Here is a 15,507-nt window from a genome sequence, read left to right on the forward strand (position 1 = left end):
AGAGATTTCTCTTTTTATCATTTTCTTCATCTCTTCAAACAGTTTAATGTTACCAAAACAGTTTTTTCATATATCTATAAACAGCAGAGAGTCCTACCCTACAGAATACAAGAATGTCTCATTACCGTTATAAACTGATTGTTAAAATTATGGATATATTACTTTAAGTACTTACCCAATGGTAATATATGCTGTGGAAATTTCTGATGCATATTTATAGCTTCCTTTATTAAAATGACTAAATCACCATTATCATATAATATTTTCAAATATTTTCTATAAAACTTTTGTTGATCAACTGTATCAAACTCATTAATTACAGATTTAAAAACACTTTCCAATAAATCTTGATATTTACCCAAATTACTAAAATTGTCTAATAATATCCATCCAAGTGTTTTATCGACTAATTTAACTTTATCACTATCTGACACTTTTCGTAATTCACTTAAATGTTCAATGCATTCAGTTAAGACACTGATATCCTTAAGTTGTAAAGAAAGGTCTAGAAGTTTATTCAAAATATGTGTAAATTTATATTCACTGAAAACAATAAATGAAATAATGAAAATTATAAAATTTGACATAAAAATAATCTGAAAATTGTAAATTTCAAGTAGTAAGTTTAAGAAACATATAATATTTGTGAAACATTTCTTTACCTGTCTATTTGTAAAATTTTGCAGTAAGCTAATAATAATTTGTCATAACAATCATTATCCAAATTTTGTTCATAGTAAGTTATCAAACCTTTCCAAGCTAATGGATTATCTTTTTGAATGTTTATAGCGCTTTGAAGAATTAATGGTACTTCTGATTTATATTCTTCAATTTCTTTCATTGCAGCAGCCAATAATATAAGTGTAGCATAATTTTTTTTATCTTTCTTTAATATCTTCTTACATTTCTTAATCACATCTGTATACTTATTTTCTTTAAACATTTTACATGCTTCTTTAAAATTTATCTTAACCTCATCTGCCATTCTGATATTAAAAAATACTTATAAATGAAATTTAAAAGTAGAACACGTTTTTTATAATGTTACTATCTTTAACTGTTTAAACACTTTGTTTTACATTACCACACAATTTATAACTTATACACAATACATTCGCATACTTATGGACATTAACTATTCACATGGTTACTTGGGGAATTTAATGAAGTTGCCGCCCGTGAAGCGTTAAAGCATTCTGCTGGTGGTTGTTTGATACTATATCTATAATGAATGAGAAAATCTGACATTAAATTTTTTATAGAACAATAAATGAATTTAATAACAATAAGAATGTAATAATAATAATAATAACTTAATAACGATATGTTTTAACGTTTTACTATTTTCTTTTTTGCAAAATATCACGTCTAGATCCTTTGAATGGAGATAACGAATGATTATTCAAGCGTTGTTGATATTCATTATTCAATGTTAATATATTTTTGTTAAATAATAATCTCCGATTAGATTAATGATTCTACATAAAATTAATTAAGGATAAATTTGATTGGTACCCCGCATTTGTTTGTTAATACATATTGCCTTTAAAGAGAGTGTTTTACACCTCAGCAATGTTTCTATGCGTAGCAACAAGAATAAACATTTATTTAAACGTGCAGTTGCAGATAGTATTCAATGACAGTTTACGATATATATGTTATCGAGTATATTTGCTCATTGCTTCGGTTACACCGCTGTACAATTTATATTCGGTGCGTTTTAAAATTCACGCTACGAGGAGCCACATGAGCTACATAAGTCCTAACACCTGACACTTTGTACAATAGGGAATGTATTTGACTAGGGGTGGCGGTATTGTATCGATATTTTGAAAACATCGATGTTTCCTGTCGATACATCGGTGTTTGGAGATCTATGACATCGAAACCATCGATGTTTTTTTATGGTTCTGTGACGTATGTCGGCAGATTTATAAACTTCAGATCTATCACTTTGGCAGCTTATTTCGATTTAAACGGTATAGATATTCAAGCCAGTGTAAAAACAATTGAATATTATCGATGAGTTTATATTTAAAATGTGGCGTCTGTTTAGTCAGATATTCTACTATTTCGTACCACGGCTTTATGTTAGATGGCACCACAAGACATGGACTTGTGGCGACCTCTGGTTTCGTTCGGCCGCTCCGTGGAAGGGTTCGTTTCCAACGGTAGGGGGGAATCCATGAAAACCAAAAAAATCTGAAAGCGACTATTTCCGACGTGGGCGGTTTCCCTGCGGTTGGGAGAAAAAGGTCTTCCTGGTTGAGCGGTTGTCTGATCAACACCGTGCGTAACATAGTAGCGTCCTCATATAGTTTCAACGTCAATTTCGTATACATTCATATATTTACCCATAGTCTTTTAACCTTTGTATATAATCCTAGTGTAAGTGTTAAATATTAAAGTGTTTAGTGCATTAGTTACTAAAACGACGTTTCTTTTATTCTCCTACACCATCGACGCGTGGGGATTTCTAGTAACACACGTGGCGCGCCGCCACATGTTGCTGTCCTGTGGCGACCTCTGCTTCCTCTCAGCCGTACTGCCGGAAACTTTGTTTTCAGTAAACTGCCGTCCGCTGGGAAAATAAAAAGTTAGTGACTTCTGTTTCCGACATGAGACGCTTTTCCTGATGACGCTGGACGCTGGACTGAACGTCTTTTCTTCTCGAGCCACCGTGCCGTTAATATCGTTTTTCGCAGTCATTATTAATCTTTTTTTGGTACATACATCTTAGTTTAGCTTAGTGTAATATTAAGTTTTAGCTACTAAGAGTATGAATAGTACGGCTTTATGTTAGATGGCACCACAAGACATGGACTGTTGCGTGGATTTTGGGGGAATTTGAGGAAATTGTCACCCGTGGAGCGCTAAAGCGCTCTGATCGTGATCGTTTAGTAAATTTAACGAATGAGAAAATGTAACATTGAATTTTTTACAGAACAATAAATAACTTGGTAAGAATAAGGATGAACGAAATATTTTAATTACTTTTTTTATTACAAAATAATACGTCTAGATTCTTTGAGCGAGGAAAAGCGAATGAATCTTCAAGCCTCAAGCTTCATCGATATTCATTATTCAATGTTAACATGTTTTTGTTAAATAATAATTTCCAATTAAATTAAAGATTCTATATAAGATTATTTGAGGATAAAATTAATCGGTACTCCGCATTTGTTTATTAATACATGTTTCCCTTAAGGCGAGCGCTTTACACCTCACCAGTGTTTCTGTGCGTAGCGACGACGATAAACATTTATCTAAACGAGCAAGTGCAAATAGTAATCAATGAAATTTTACAGTATATTATATGCATATGTTATCGAGTTCTTTTGTTCATTGCTTCGGCTACACCGCTGCACGATTTGAATTCGACGCGTTTTAGCATTCACACTACGGGGCGCCACATGAGCCACATTACAGGACTTAGGCGCGCTAAATTCAGACTGTCAACTAGTGCAATCGAAGCAACAAATAAAAGCTTGTTAATACTTCCTCGGACTACTACTTAGCGACGCTCACTAAATAAATATTGATTTTGGTTGTTTGGCATTAAAACATGGCCAACATGTAAAATCACTTGTTCTTAATGAGCTAGGAACCAATCAAATGACTTGTTAGAGAATAAGTAGGAAAATGATTTATATTATTGGATATTAATATTAGTAAAAGCCCGCTACATTAGATTTTATGTCTTGGCGTCACTTCGACACTTATTGGCATTTTAGCACCAAAAGAAATCAGTCGCATTATTTGAATATTTTAATTTTGTAAAGTAAATTAGTAAATTAGTTTCATAGCGGGGAATAATTTTCCTTTTATCTTTATTCAGCCTTTCTTAAAAATTAATATTATACCAGAAGAGTATCCAGATCCCTTTTCCATCAAGATTGAAACCAGACAAGCTGATCGAATGCAAGCAGAGCGATCCACGGGTGGGGAACCCATTACAGTAGTGCACACATAAGCGTTCGCAGTCGGGACCAAATGCGGAGGCTTCAGTGGGGATATGACTTCTGCGAATTTAACTAAACAAAAGAGAGGAGATGTGTCTGAGTGAGATACCGATACCCGGCACGTACGAGTGCGGCAGTATCAAGTGTCAGTTGTTTACATTCAGGAGTCGATATCAAATACAGTAATGTCTCCACAAGTGTCAGTCCGCAAGGAAGTTAAACCTGACACTTGTAGAGTCAGGGACTACGTTAGAGCCTCGCGCCCGCCTTTGTAGTTTGCCGAACGTAGACAAGGACAGCAAATAAAAGATAAGGATGAAACAGGAGTCGAGGCAACCAAGCGATTTAAACACCAACTTTTTTAATTTCACGTTTCTTTATCCCGAAATTTTTCTTAACATATTGATGAGATTTTTCTGATGAAAATGACATCAAACACGACATAATTTGAACAACATTTACTTATTAACACGTTTACTGTCACAAAATATTCATTATTTTAAGCATAAGATTATAGTATTATGCTTATTCTGCTTTATAATTTTTTTTTCAATTTAAAATAATGTCTAGCTAGCTATGGCGTTCAAAATTTTTAGTTGGCAATATTTATTTTATTTTAATTATTCTAAACATTTGAGGCACTCCGGTCACTGATGAACACCATGGCCGCATCAAGGAAACAATCTCCAGTCGCAGGTGACCAACGTGGTAGTCAACGTGTTAATACTTATTGAGTGATTAATTTAATTTCATAATACAGTGACCGAAAAAAGTATTCATACACCCTATAAAATGGAATAACTTTTTTAAAATTGGGCCAAACGATTTGAGTTTTTTTGAGAAGTTAGAAAGATTAGTTTACTAGATGACGTGTAAAAAAATTTTTGAAAAAACTGCAATTACTCGGAATCGCGAAGAAAATTGTAAAGGTCACTGTTTACAACTTTTTTATCTGAGATCGTAATGAAAATTTAAAAAATACGTTTTGTAAATCTATGTCAATTATACACACGCTGAAAATTTCATCGAAATCGGTGGATGGAGAAACAAACGACAAGCATCGAAAGATGTAAGAATCTGCAGATTTATTACAGTTCTAGGCCGAAAGTCGTGAAATAGTGCGATTTTCATAATCTTTAACCGTTTGTAGCTCATAGCAACATTAACCGATTTCGATAAAATTTTCAGCGTGTGTATAATTGACATAGATCTACAAATCGTATTTTTTAAATTTTCATTACGATCTCGGATAAAGAAGTTGTAAAAACGGTCTTCGCTATTTTCTTCGTGATTTTGAGTAATTACAGTTTTTTCAAAAATTTATATAAACGTCGGAATGACGGCAAAAAACCATTTCTCTAAGCCTTATAAAAGTAGCGATGCAAAGTCAAACTTTTTTGACAGCGATCGTTAACCGAGAAGTCACGCGTACGCATTTGTCTGTTCGCGCGCGGATGAGCCTCTGTTCTCCGTCACTGAGCGCGGGCTCTACGCGCGCTCTGATTTTAACCGAGAAGTCACGCGTACGCATTTGTTTGTTCGCGCGCGGATGAGCCTCTGTTCTCCGTCACTGAGCGCGGGCTCTACGCGCGCTCTGATTGGCCAGTGTTTTTCGTTAATAATTCAAAAATGAAGCTTCAAACAACATTTCGGTAAAGGAAAAAGTTGTTCAGAGTCACCCCAGCAACCTCCCATTTTCGGGTGTTCGAGGAGTTACGAGACACCCTGTATATTGGATTGCTTGGGTAGAACTGTTCAGGATCTTTTGACAGCAGTAGAACACGCGCATGTGATGAATCATCTGCTAATAAACAATTACGTTACTTTTTTGTTTGTAATTTCATAGTTACGTTTAATTCTAATGTTGCACTACTAATGTTGCAACCTTATTCTATGCTGCATCGGTAATGTTGGTAGCGACACAAAAATGGTAAGGGTCTTCTCGGGTTCAAAGCCCCGGACAAAACTCTCATAAGATGCTAGGTCTATCCTATACGTTGTCTGTCGTTTGTCACTGATCAACCGAATTTCTCTGATTTTTAAAATCCTATTCTCCGGAAACGTCGGAGAGTGCCCCTTACCACTTTTTAAGTTTATATTGGCTGCATTCTTCCACACTTAAAAAAGAATTTTAATGTAGAAATTGGACAATAGTTCGTAGGGTTTACTAGTTTATATATTATAGTGTATAACAATACATCCTTATTCGGAGATTCAAATATTAAATACTAAATTTTAGTATGTAATACTTGTTGAGCTCAACGATTTATGACACGAACGTGACGAAGAAGCTATATTTGAGCTTAGGATTTTTGTTATTATTAGCGTATTATTTATAGCGTTATTTGTTATTATTACGTATCAGGTAGAAAAAATGTCCTAGTGAGAAAAAATTGGGATTACAATCCTATTTAGAATTTTTAGAAAGTCACTTCTCGCGTCCTCAATAGCCAAGAGCCGTGCCATAACAATGGGCCTTCTAAAGGGCGAACATAGTTTAGTTGTAACGGTCAAGAGGTCGACGAGCTCAAATCTGGAGGAAAATCTTCGCTGTTGCCCGACATCGCCACCTCATCTTCAAGATAACGCGTGTTGAGGGCGCAAGAGAAGAGTGTTACAATGTCTCTTATTGTTAGATATGGTGATTGGCGTTCGAGATTTTCAGAAATCACGAATCAGCGTGTGTTTAGTACAAGGAAGGGCGACTTATTGTTAGAAGGCAGTGTCGCTTCCTTGAAGACAGTTAGCAGGGAATAATCAAACAGTACAGTTCCATAGCAATGAAGCAAGCTTGGCAAGTAGACTAGACACATAGCATATCACCAGAGTAAAATCTAACATAGAGGTTAGATTCTTGGCGTACAGGCCAGCAAGAAACACTATAGGTTTCTTTGTGCGACTGACGGTTTTGTAAATAAAAAGCACAAACAGTGTCATTCAATTCCCAAAAAGGAATCAATCCTTTTGGGTGGTTTTTCAAGAGAGAACTTCAGGTGGCACAGAAGGATGCAATATTCCCAGGCCGACACGATAGTCAGTATCGTGTAAGTCCTCAACAACACTATTTTGCAATTAAAAGTCATATGGCAAAGTGAAGTGTTCAAGCGCCTGACGGTCGAATAACCAATTTGAAACACACACTTCATTATAGACTTTGCTATAATTTATTCATAGCTTGGAAATAGTAAGGAATATATATATATATGTATGTTTCCTTCGACAATGAGTTGATTGAATTTTATTTTTATAACAAAAAGAAATATAAAATTTATGGAAACAACGATTTAAAAGATATGTTCAAATGTGATCATGAGAAGTTTATAGTTTCTTCCATAGTTAAAACAATTTAGCGCGTATCTTTACGTCACTACATGTATTATACTGGGTGTCCCAGTATTGATGGTACAACCAAGGAGGGGGTGATTCTGCATGAACAAATAAGCCGAAAATATCGAATAAAATTTTTTCATAAAAGGCTTAGCTTTCGAGAAAATTCGTTCGTACTTTTATGTTGATAAACAGGGGTAATGTCACGTTTCGTAAAGAAATAGTCTACGCAGAAAATAGTGTCAATCTTCTGCAGCTGAACGAAAAAATTGTACAACGCTTCAGACAATTGTAGCATCAAAATACCGCATGATCAGTCCACGATTCTGATTCAAAGAGTAAGGATTTCAACAAGAACTAACAATTCGTTCAGTAATGTAAATTTAAATTAAGCAAATCGTTAATAAATGTAGTATCGGTATTTATTAGTACAAACATAAGTCGAGATGTAGTTAAACGCACTACTTGGAGAATATTTAATGTCGATTTTCTTGTAAACTAAGCCTCAAACGAAAAAAATTTATTTTATATTTTTTACTTATTTTTTCATATAGAATCACCCTCTCATCGGTTGTACTATCAATACTGGGACACCCTGCATATGCATTGAATAAATTGATTATGAAAGATATAATAGTGAATACTTACATTTACAAAATGTCAGATACATTATTTTTAAAGTAAATAAAGGGAACACATACATATGTAAACGAATTCCATGTTTATTTAAATTAAATATGAATTATATAGTATATTAGTATACTAAATAAAATTTTGTTTATTCTTTTAGTACATCAAATATTGTAATATAATCAAAACGTCTTAAGTTGATTTTTAGTGTGACATTGCCTGTAAAGTACTTATAAATACATATCAATACTTAGTGCATACGACATGTTTTATATGTAAATTATTATATTACACAAATTGAAGAAAAGATTATAAAATAAATTTGCTTGTCGATCCAATTTAAAGCTTGTTAATTTTTGTAACTGTTAATAAGACAATTCTATGTATATGTCAATTTAAAAAAACAATATACTCTATAAATACAAATATCGTAGACTGTATGGCATGTAAAAATAGTTTAATTCATTATATTAAAAATATATTCATTTGGATATTTTCTTTTTTATAATCGGCACACAACCACGTTATAAAGCTTTGCTCTAGAAAGGATCTGGTTCGCTGAAGCGAGACGGTATGTTTGTATAAGTAAGTCACGACTTCAATGTAAATGTCAGCGAACGTAACTGAAAAGGATTCGTGATAAAAGATTATTGACGTAATAGATTTTTACAAGGCAGTCGAAAATAGAAAGCAGTTTGGAAAATGCTCCAGGCATCTGCGAACTGTATGTTTTGTAAAACTCATAATGCAATTGCGATACTAATTTCTTATAATGAAAACGTTCTAAACTGATACCTTCAATTTTTTTAATTTTTCTTTACATGTTACATATTTCAGATTTTTTAGTCAATTCTTAAATTAAATTGATCATTGCTTATTGTTACTGTGTATTGCGCGTGTAAGTGGTAAATTTAGTTTCTGGAAGACTGCGAGTCAGAAATGTATTAAAGCAACAAGAGTGATATATAAAATGATCGTTGGATAAAGATTTATCTAAATAATTCTCAGTCGCATGATTTTAGTAACGCGGTGCATAATAACCTCGCAGTTAGGTCGAAAGTCGATCATTTTGCAACAAAATGTATTTTTTCGTTTTCACGAAAAGTATAAATCCATATCTAAATAATGAATAACGTAATATTAAAACTAGATTTAAAAATATATTATTCTTGTTTTAATTGTAAAAAAATACAACTGTGTGTTTTTGCGGTTTTGTAGAGATACTTTACAGTTTCCTACTTGCACTGTAACAGATTTTTAATTTTGAATGGTCACAAATGTAAAGTTACGATAAGAAGTAGTTTATAAACTGTGACGGTAATAAGAGTTGAAAATTGCCACAAAAAATGTTTAACGTTTGTAGTTTACATTGTATTCATTTTTTAAAAGTGTCTTTTAGAAGCAATGTATCACAGCGGAAAAGTATTAATTATTTCTTATGGACAGTTTGCTGTTCCGTCGATACGTTGCTGACTTTAAGTAATATTAAAGCTTTACGTGTTTTCATCTAATTAATAACAATTCATTTCAGCAAAAATTCGTGTATATCTAATTAATCAGAGTAATATTTATAACTCTGCAATTTTTTCTAGAGCCGCTATTTCATTTTCTTCTCTTCTAGCCGTGTGCGTATCTATAAATGAAAAAAGGTATGTGTGCGTATACATATATATACCGCGTGAGTCACCTAAGAATGGAAGCTGGAATATTTTCAAAACTGTTAACCCCTTAACCTATGATTTCTTTTCCGACTATGCATCTAAGCGTCAGCCATTTACTGTTTCAGTACTGTATCAGGTAACAAAAGCTAATCTGTTACAGATTAGTTACATTTAGTAATCGTCAGTCTTGCAAATTAAAACGAAAGATAGGATTACAATGAATTTTTCTTATTAATACAACTATTTTTCTCACATCTTCACCAGAATCTCTGCCACGAGTTATAGGTTAAAGAGTTAATTATCGAAAAAGTCTTCAAACAAAAGTTGAATGGTTTCGAGGGGACATTTTTTAATTGTAAATTAAATTAGCTTAGAAGATATTTTAACTTCAATCTTGTAGAACCTACCATATGAATGATACGGAAAAATGTGAAAGAGTATACATACACTATCGGCCAAAAGTTTGGAATCACCTCCCACTTTTCATCAATATTAAATCTGCTGCTACTTTTTTTATAGATTTCAAGTTTATCTCAATTCTACGTTTATCAATTTATCTCATGTCAATTGATTCGAACGATAAAAAATTCTCAAAGTCGCTGACTTCTTTCTGGAAATTTTTATGTAAATTGCAATGCTCGGTGATTCCAAACTTTTGGCCGGTAGTGTACATATACAATGGAGACGAGGACAACATAAACACAGGAATACCGCTTCGCCTCTCTCCTTGCCTTTCTTGCTACAAATTCTACAAAATTGAAGTTCAAATATCTCCTGAAGTAATGGCTTTCGATATAAATAGGCTGGTACTTTTTTTTATAGAGAATGATTAGCTGAATCGATTAATGCATTAAAAAATATACAATTCCATTAAAAAAAAAAAACCTGACCATCATATGTCCTCTACGCGTCTAGTTACAAAAATGCTAGTTATATCAAACAATGTCCCCCTTGAAACCATTCAACTTTTGTTTGAAGCCTTTTTCGTTATTATTAACAGTTTTGAAAATATTTCAGCTTCCAGTCTATAAAATCCATATAAAAGTCTTAAATTTGTTCTCTATAAGAAAAAATAATCGTTCAACATAATAGACAGTATAATATTTTTGCCTGAAGTAATTTTTACTTGAGAATAAAGTTGTTCGATTACCTTTTCATAGTTCTTGTCCTCCGAATGTTTTCTAATCGCCTTTTATTTCTGTTAGCATTAACTTTTGCTTCGTTAGCTGCAGCATTCGCTTTATTAGCCGCACGGTTTGTATTAGCGAGTTCCTGCCTAGCAACTCTCAGCTGATTCGACAATTCTTCGGCCCGCCTTTTCGCCGCATCTAACAATTCCTCTTTCTCTCGTGCAGTTTTTTGAGCTCCAGTTGCAGCGGCCTGTGCGTTGGCTGCGTTTGCCTTGGCTGTTTGCATTGCATGTGTCAGTGTCTTTACCTGCGTTACAACCAAGAGAAAAAGGAAATAAGGTAAAACGATTTCTTCGACCGACTCAGCGTTCCAGTATTTTACGATACTGAAAGTATTTCTCGGTAATAACCGATGCCTTATGCACCGCAATAATGTAACGATTCGTATAAAAAACTGAACTATTTTCAGTGAACGGTTAAATGTACGTACGTGTATACTTAAGATGAGTTATTTATTGTTCAGAAGTGATATCGGAACTTATATCCTTATGTTTATGTTTATTTTTCAGCAATTAACTGAAACATGTTAACTAAGTACATACATATGCAAGGTGTAACTTCTGATTGCAATTGAAAGCAAAAAGAAGAATTTCACTCCCTTTTCCAGTGTTTCAATGCATGTAACCTACGAGTATATTTGCGTCATGTATGAATCACATGTTGCATATTCTTTGAAGTTTATTTCAGCTGCAAATGCTATTGTTTGGACTCTTCTAGAATACTACTGTTTTATTTCTTTAAAATTGTATGCCCTTGAAATAAGGAATTTTTCAATTATTGACAGAAACGAGAAAAATAAATAATACTGAAACTAAAGAATCCTCCGAGGGGAGTTAAAAATATTTATACAAACAATTTAGTATTGTATACAAAAAGTAGAATAAAGTAAAAATGTTTCTTTTTCTATCTATTGATAAGTTTGTTTCGTTTAAGCTTAAGCAATTGAGAAATGTACGCGAACTTTGATTTGAAAATAAAATTATTTTCATCGTCGGTCCATTGTTGAATTGAATTATTGAGTTTACTTATGTCACCTGATCTTGAGATTGCCGCGCCGCTTGTAAAGCAGCGTTAACATTGGCTTGTTCTTGTTCCAGAGACGAGGACTCTTCCTGCACAACTGATTGTGCTTCTCTTACTTCTTCTTGCAGTTGCTGTACTATTACTTTCTTCCCTGAGAGTACATCTTCTGCAGCTTTCGCAGCTTGTACTGCTTTTTCGGCAAGCTGTGTTTTCACCTACACGGTCGAGTACATTATCTTTTTACGCAACTCAGACAACGCTACTCTTCAGTTTGAAGTGTACGTACTGTTGCAACAAGCAATTGTAAAAACGAATTTACTTTATGGTCCTACTGCTCTGCAATTGTCAATCACGTTACGTATAGTGAAACGTAAAACTATGTAACATAATTACTTTCACAAGCGTTAGTTCTACTTATTACGTGAAATTTAGAGTTTAATGACTTCTTATAAAACACGAGTTTGCTTTGTGTTTTCGGAATGAGAAATAAACCGTATGCACATAAAATATGCGCGTCAATTCCATATGTGAAAAACGAGTCTGACAACGGGACTTATTTAATAGGATTCGATTGAAATTTGATGTAAAATGAATCGTTCGTTGATTTTATTACAATTGGAGTATTTCACAATAGCACTTGAAGAAAGCAGATTAATTTATAACGTTTAATAATCCAACACTGTAAACACGTATGTAGAAAAGTATGTACTTGACGTGCTGCTTGCTGACCAGCAATATTCTGTGCTTCTGAAGCAGCTTTAGCTTCCTGTGCAGCTTTTTGCGCGATACTGCTACTTTTCTCCGGCTTTTTATGATTATTTCCTCCATTGCGTTGACAATTTCGGCCATCAGCGTAACGCATCTCCCTTTGATTCTATTAGTAAAGGTACAAATAAAGGTAGGGGAAAAATAAATTTTCCCTCTAGAAAGATTTCGGAAACATTCAACTTTTACCAAGCTATTTCCACTACACACATAACTGTATTATCTGAAAAATCATTATCTGAAAAAAGTACGTAACTTTTGCTATTTACAATGTGAATAAGTATAAAAAATAATAGTGATAAAATTGTTGTATTGCAAAATGTATCATAATAAGTATTCATGAAGCTAATTTGAGTTTATCAGTTGGAGGTTACTAAGTGATTCTTTCTTAGAATGAAAAAAAGGAATGCGTGAATAGTAATTTTGCAAATGGATAATAAGAAACTTACTAAAGTTACCGGAGACTTATAAATCCTTCCGCAATCAAAATATTCCAGCATCAATAGTACTAAAAAATGATATTTATTTGGTTAGAAGCTAAATGCTAACAGTTTTTTAACAGTACTCACCGATGTAAAGAATATAAAAGATGTACATTCTGAAGCAAAGAATTTAGGGATATACCGGATTGTAGTTCATATAAAACATCATATACGAGAATACAAAATTATTTTTAATTAGTATGATATACGAAAGCACATTGACAAGAGAAACGAATGAAACGCGGTTGTATCGAATTTGTATATCGAGAAAATTTGTGCACATAACAGCTTGTAATATTTGTTTTCAAATATTATTTAATTGATATTTTTGCGTACCTATATGAAAATAATACAATTGTAAAGAGTAGATACGATGATCTCTTGCGTAGAAAATTTTGGCAATTTTTAATACGGTATATCATTTTATGTTCAATTATTCGTTATCAGAATCAAATACTTGAATGTACACTTTTGCTACTCTAAATGTCGATTTCACATACGAAAAGAAATTACTTTTACATTTGCTTGCTTGTTCAAATGCCTCTTCGTGTTTTAAAATACGAATGTGAGTATAAATTGCAAAGTGTTTTATTATTCAACAAGATATGAAATGAAATTGCAAGTTTCTTATAATGTACCGTAATATAATCTTTGTATAATAATAACAGCGCAACGCATTACGCAGTATTCAAATGTCGTTTATTTTCCTTTTTTCCAAATGCTTGTGCATTTCGTATACGATACTGAAAATCTAGTTCAAAACGTTTAAGAAAGCACCGAACGTATGTGAATGTATTTTTTCGTTTCGTAATAAATTTATCTAAAAAGAATTATTAAAAAAATTTAAGTATAAATTTTAGCGTTATAATTTTGTAGAATAAATGATTCACCGTTATTCCGAATATCCTGAATCCCTTCCGCAACCACCGTACTACTATTAACTCTGACAAGTACAGACCTATAAGAGCTACGATAATCAGGTAAGTGGTATCAGTTCTTAGTTGTTTCCTCGAGACTAAGGAACACCGATTCTTTACACGTTTCACCAGTTTTGAAGTTCGTGAGTATTCAACATTTGTTTACGCTAAATTACTTTACAATTACGAAGAAAGTATCGTTAATAGATTCGGAATAAAGTGTACATAACTTTTTCCCAAATATGTCGCAATAATAAAATATCACGTAGTTAGTATGGCATTTTCGTCTGGTAACAAGTGTTTCATAAAACGTTTTTAAGTGTGTGTTTGAAATAATGCTTCAATTTAATATTTGACATGAACCTAGCGGATAATAGTTACGGATACAATTTTGGATGAAGGAATTACTCGTTAGAAAACTTGTAGCTTCTTAAAGAACGATCAATTATTTCTCAATTAATAAAATATACAAAATATTTAATTTTTCTTCAAGTTAGGTAACTTTTGTATCTTGAACAGCATCGTACCTTAGAAGTTTACGTTGTACTTGTGTATTCATTGAAATTAGAATCTGCTATTTGTACATGCATGCACAATTTATTTTTTTAAGCTATTAATTTTATCCTTGACGGATGAAAAATCTCTCACGACAAACGAAAAATCATTAATATGAAATCTCCATTAATGGTGTCTGCAACGAGACGTATCTTATTCAAAAGGAATTGCAGTTTCTATTGGACATGCAGTATGCATTCATTCATTCACAATATAGTCCAAGTTATTTGGTGAACGTGTGTGTATGTAACAGTATTGTGTACATTTTGATTTTTAATTTAACGATCATTTAAATCGATTAAACAAAGTTGTCGTAATAAATCTAATTAAACAAGTATTAAACAATCTTTATCAGTTTAACGAAATTTTTGATAAATTGTATATCAAATCAATTATATATTCGATCATTTTTCTGCACGAGTCTTTTCAAAGCTGTATATTACGTGGAATTAAATTCAGTGATTGAAAAATAGTGAAAACAATAAATGATGAAAATAAATAAATGAAAATAGTGAAGATGACACTATTTCGAAGATAATAAAATTGATTAATCGGGATCACTCATGTTTCAGTTATTTAACCAAGTTGACATACATACATATTCTTCACGATATTCTAAAGTCATGAATTATTGATGCAATACAAGTAACAGTTTCTTTTAATTACGCTTTCAGTGTTATGGAAAGTATTGTACTTGGAAGGTATAATACATTCGTGATAGTTACATATTTTGTGTAGTTTATTTAGTTTTTATTATTCCGAAATTTAGGAATAACTGTATTACGAAGCATATTATTGTACAAATATTGCCTTAAAATAATAACACTTTATGCGATTATTTCTAAGGATGACATTTTCTCTTATTAATTTATCAATAGAGTTCCTTTTAAGAAATGTACATTTTTCGCTGCAACTAATTATACTTGATCAATTTTGTTGTTTCAAATTTCTAATCTAAACCGTAATATCCTACACTTTATATATCAGTGTAAATT

The 15,507-nt window shown here is 32.6% G+C and overlaps 2 protein-coding genes across 2 annotated transcripts in view; both read right to left on the reverse strand.

Annotated features, from left to right (window-relative positions):
- LOC108577107 (tetratricopeptide repeat protein 37-like) overlaps nt 1-985 on the reverse strand; it is a 23,962-nt gene extending 22,977 nt beyond the window's left edge. The window contains exons 1-2 of the mRNA XM_017940208.1: nt 663-985; nt 176-543 (exon numbers count right to left, since the gene is read on the reverse strand). Of these exons, the coding sequence (XP_017795697.1) occupies nt 176-543; nt 663-985 (691 nt within the window). The remainder of the gene's footprint in view (nt 1-175; nt 544-662) is intronic.
- A 9,642-nt stretch (nt 986-10,627) lies between these two features.
- Nucleotides 10,628-13,155, reverse strand: LOC108577108 (protein TolA-like). Its single transcript, XM_017940209.1, has 6 exons — nt 13,128-13,155; nt 13,008-13,066; nt 12,503-12,667; nt 11,805-12,008; nt 10,731-11,017; nt 10,628-10,640 (listed from the first exon to the last, which is right to left on the reverse strand). Exons 1-6 carry the CDS (start codon nt 13,153-13,155, stop codon nt 10,628-10,630), a joined length of 756 nt encoding a protein of 251 aa, XP_017795698.1.
- Nucleotides 13,156-15,507: the final 2,352 nt, after the last annotated feature.

This window comes from Habropoda laboriosa, unplaced genomic scaffold (genome assembly GCF_001263275.1).
Source record: "Habropoda laboriosa isolate 0110345459 unplaced genomic scaffold, ASM126327v1 scaffold589, whole genome shotgun sequence".
NCBI lineage: Eukaryota > Metazoa > Arthropoda > Insecta > Hymenoptera > Apidae > Habropoda > Habropoda laboriosa.

What these genes read in the sequence shown, in the direction of transcription:
- LOC108577108 (XM_017940209.1), bottom strand. Translation starts at nt 13,155, where the DNA reads ATGTACATCTTTTATATTCTTTACATCG. An exon ending in ATAAGTCTCCGGTAACTTTA is followed by an intron (nt 12,668 to 13,007) that starts GTAAGTTTCTTA and finishes CTTTACTAATAG; the next exon opens with AATCAAAGGGAGATGCGTTA. An exon ending in CGCGGCAATCTCAAGATCAG is followed by an intron (nt 11,018 to 11,804) that starts GTGACATAAGTA and finishes GTTGTAACGCAG; the next exon opens with GTAAAGACACTGACACATGC.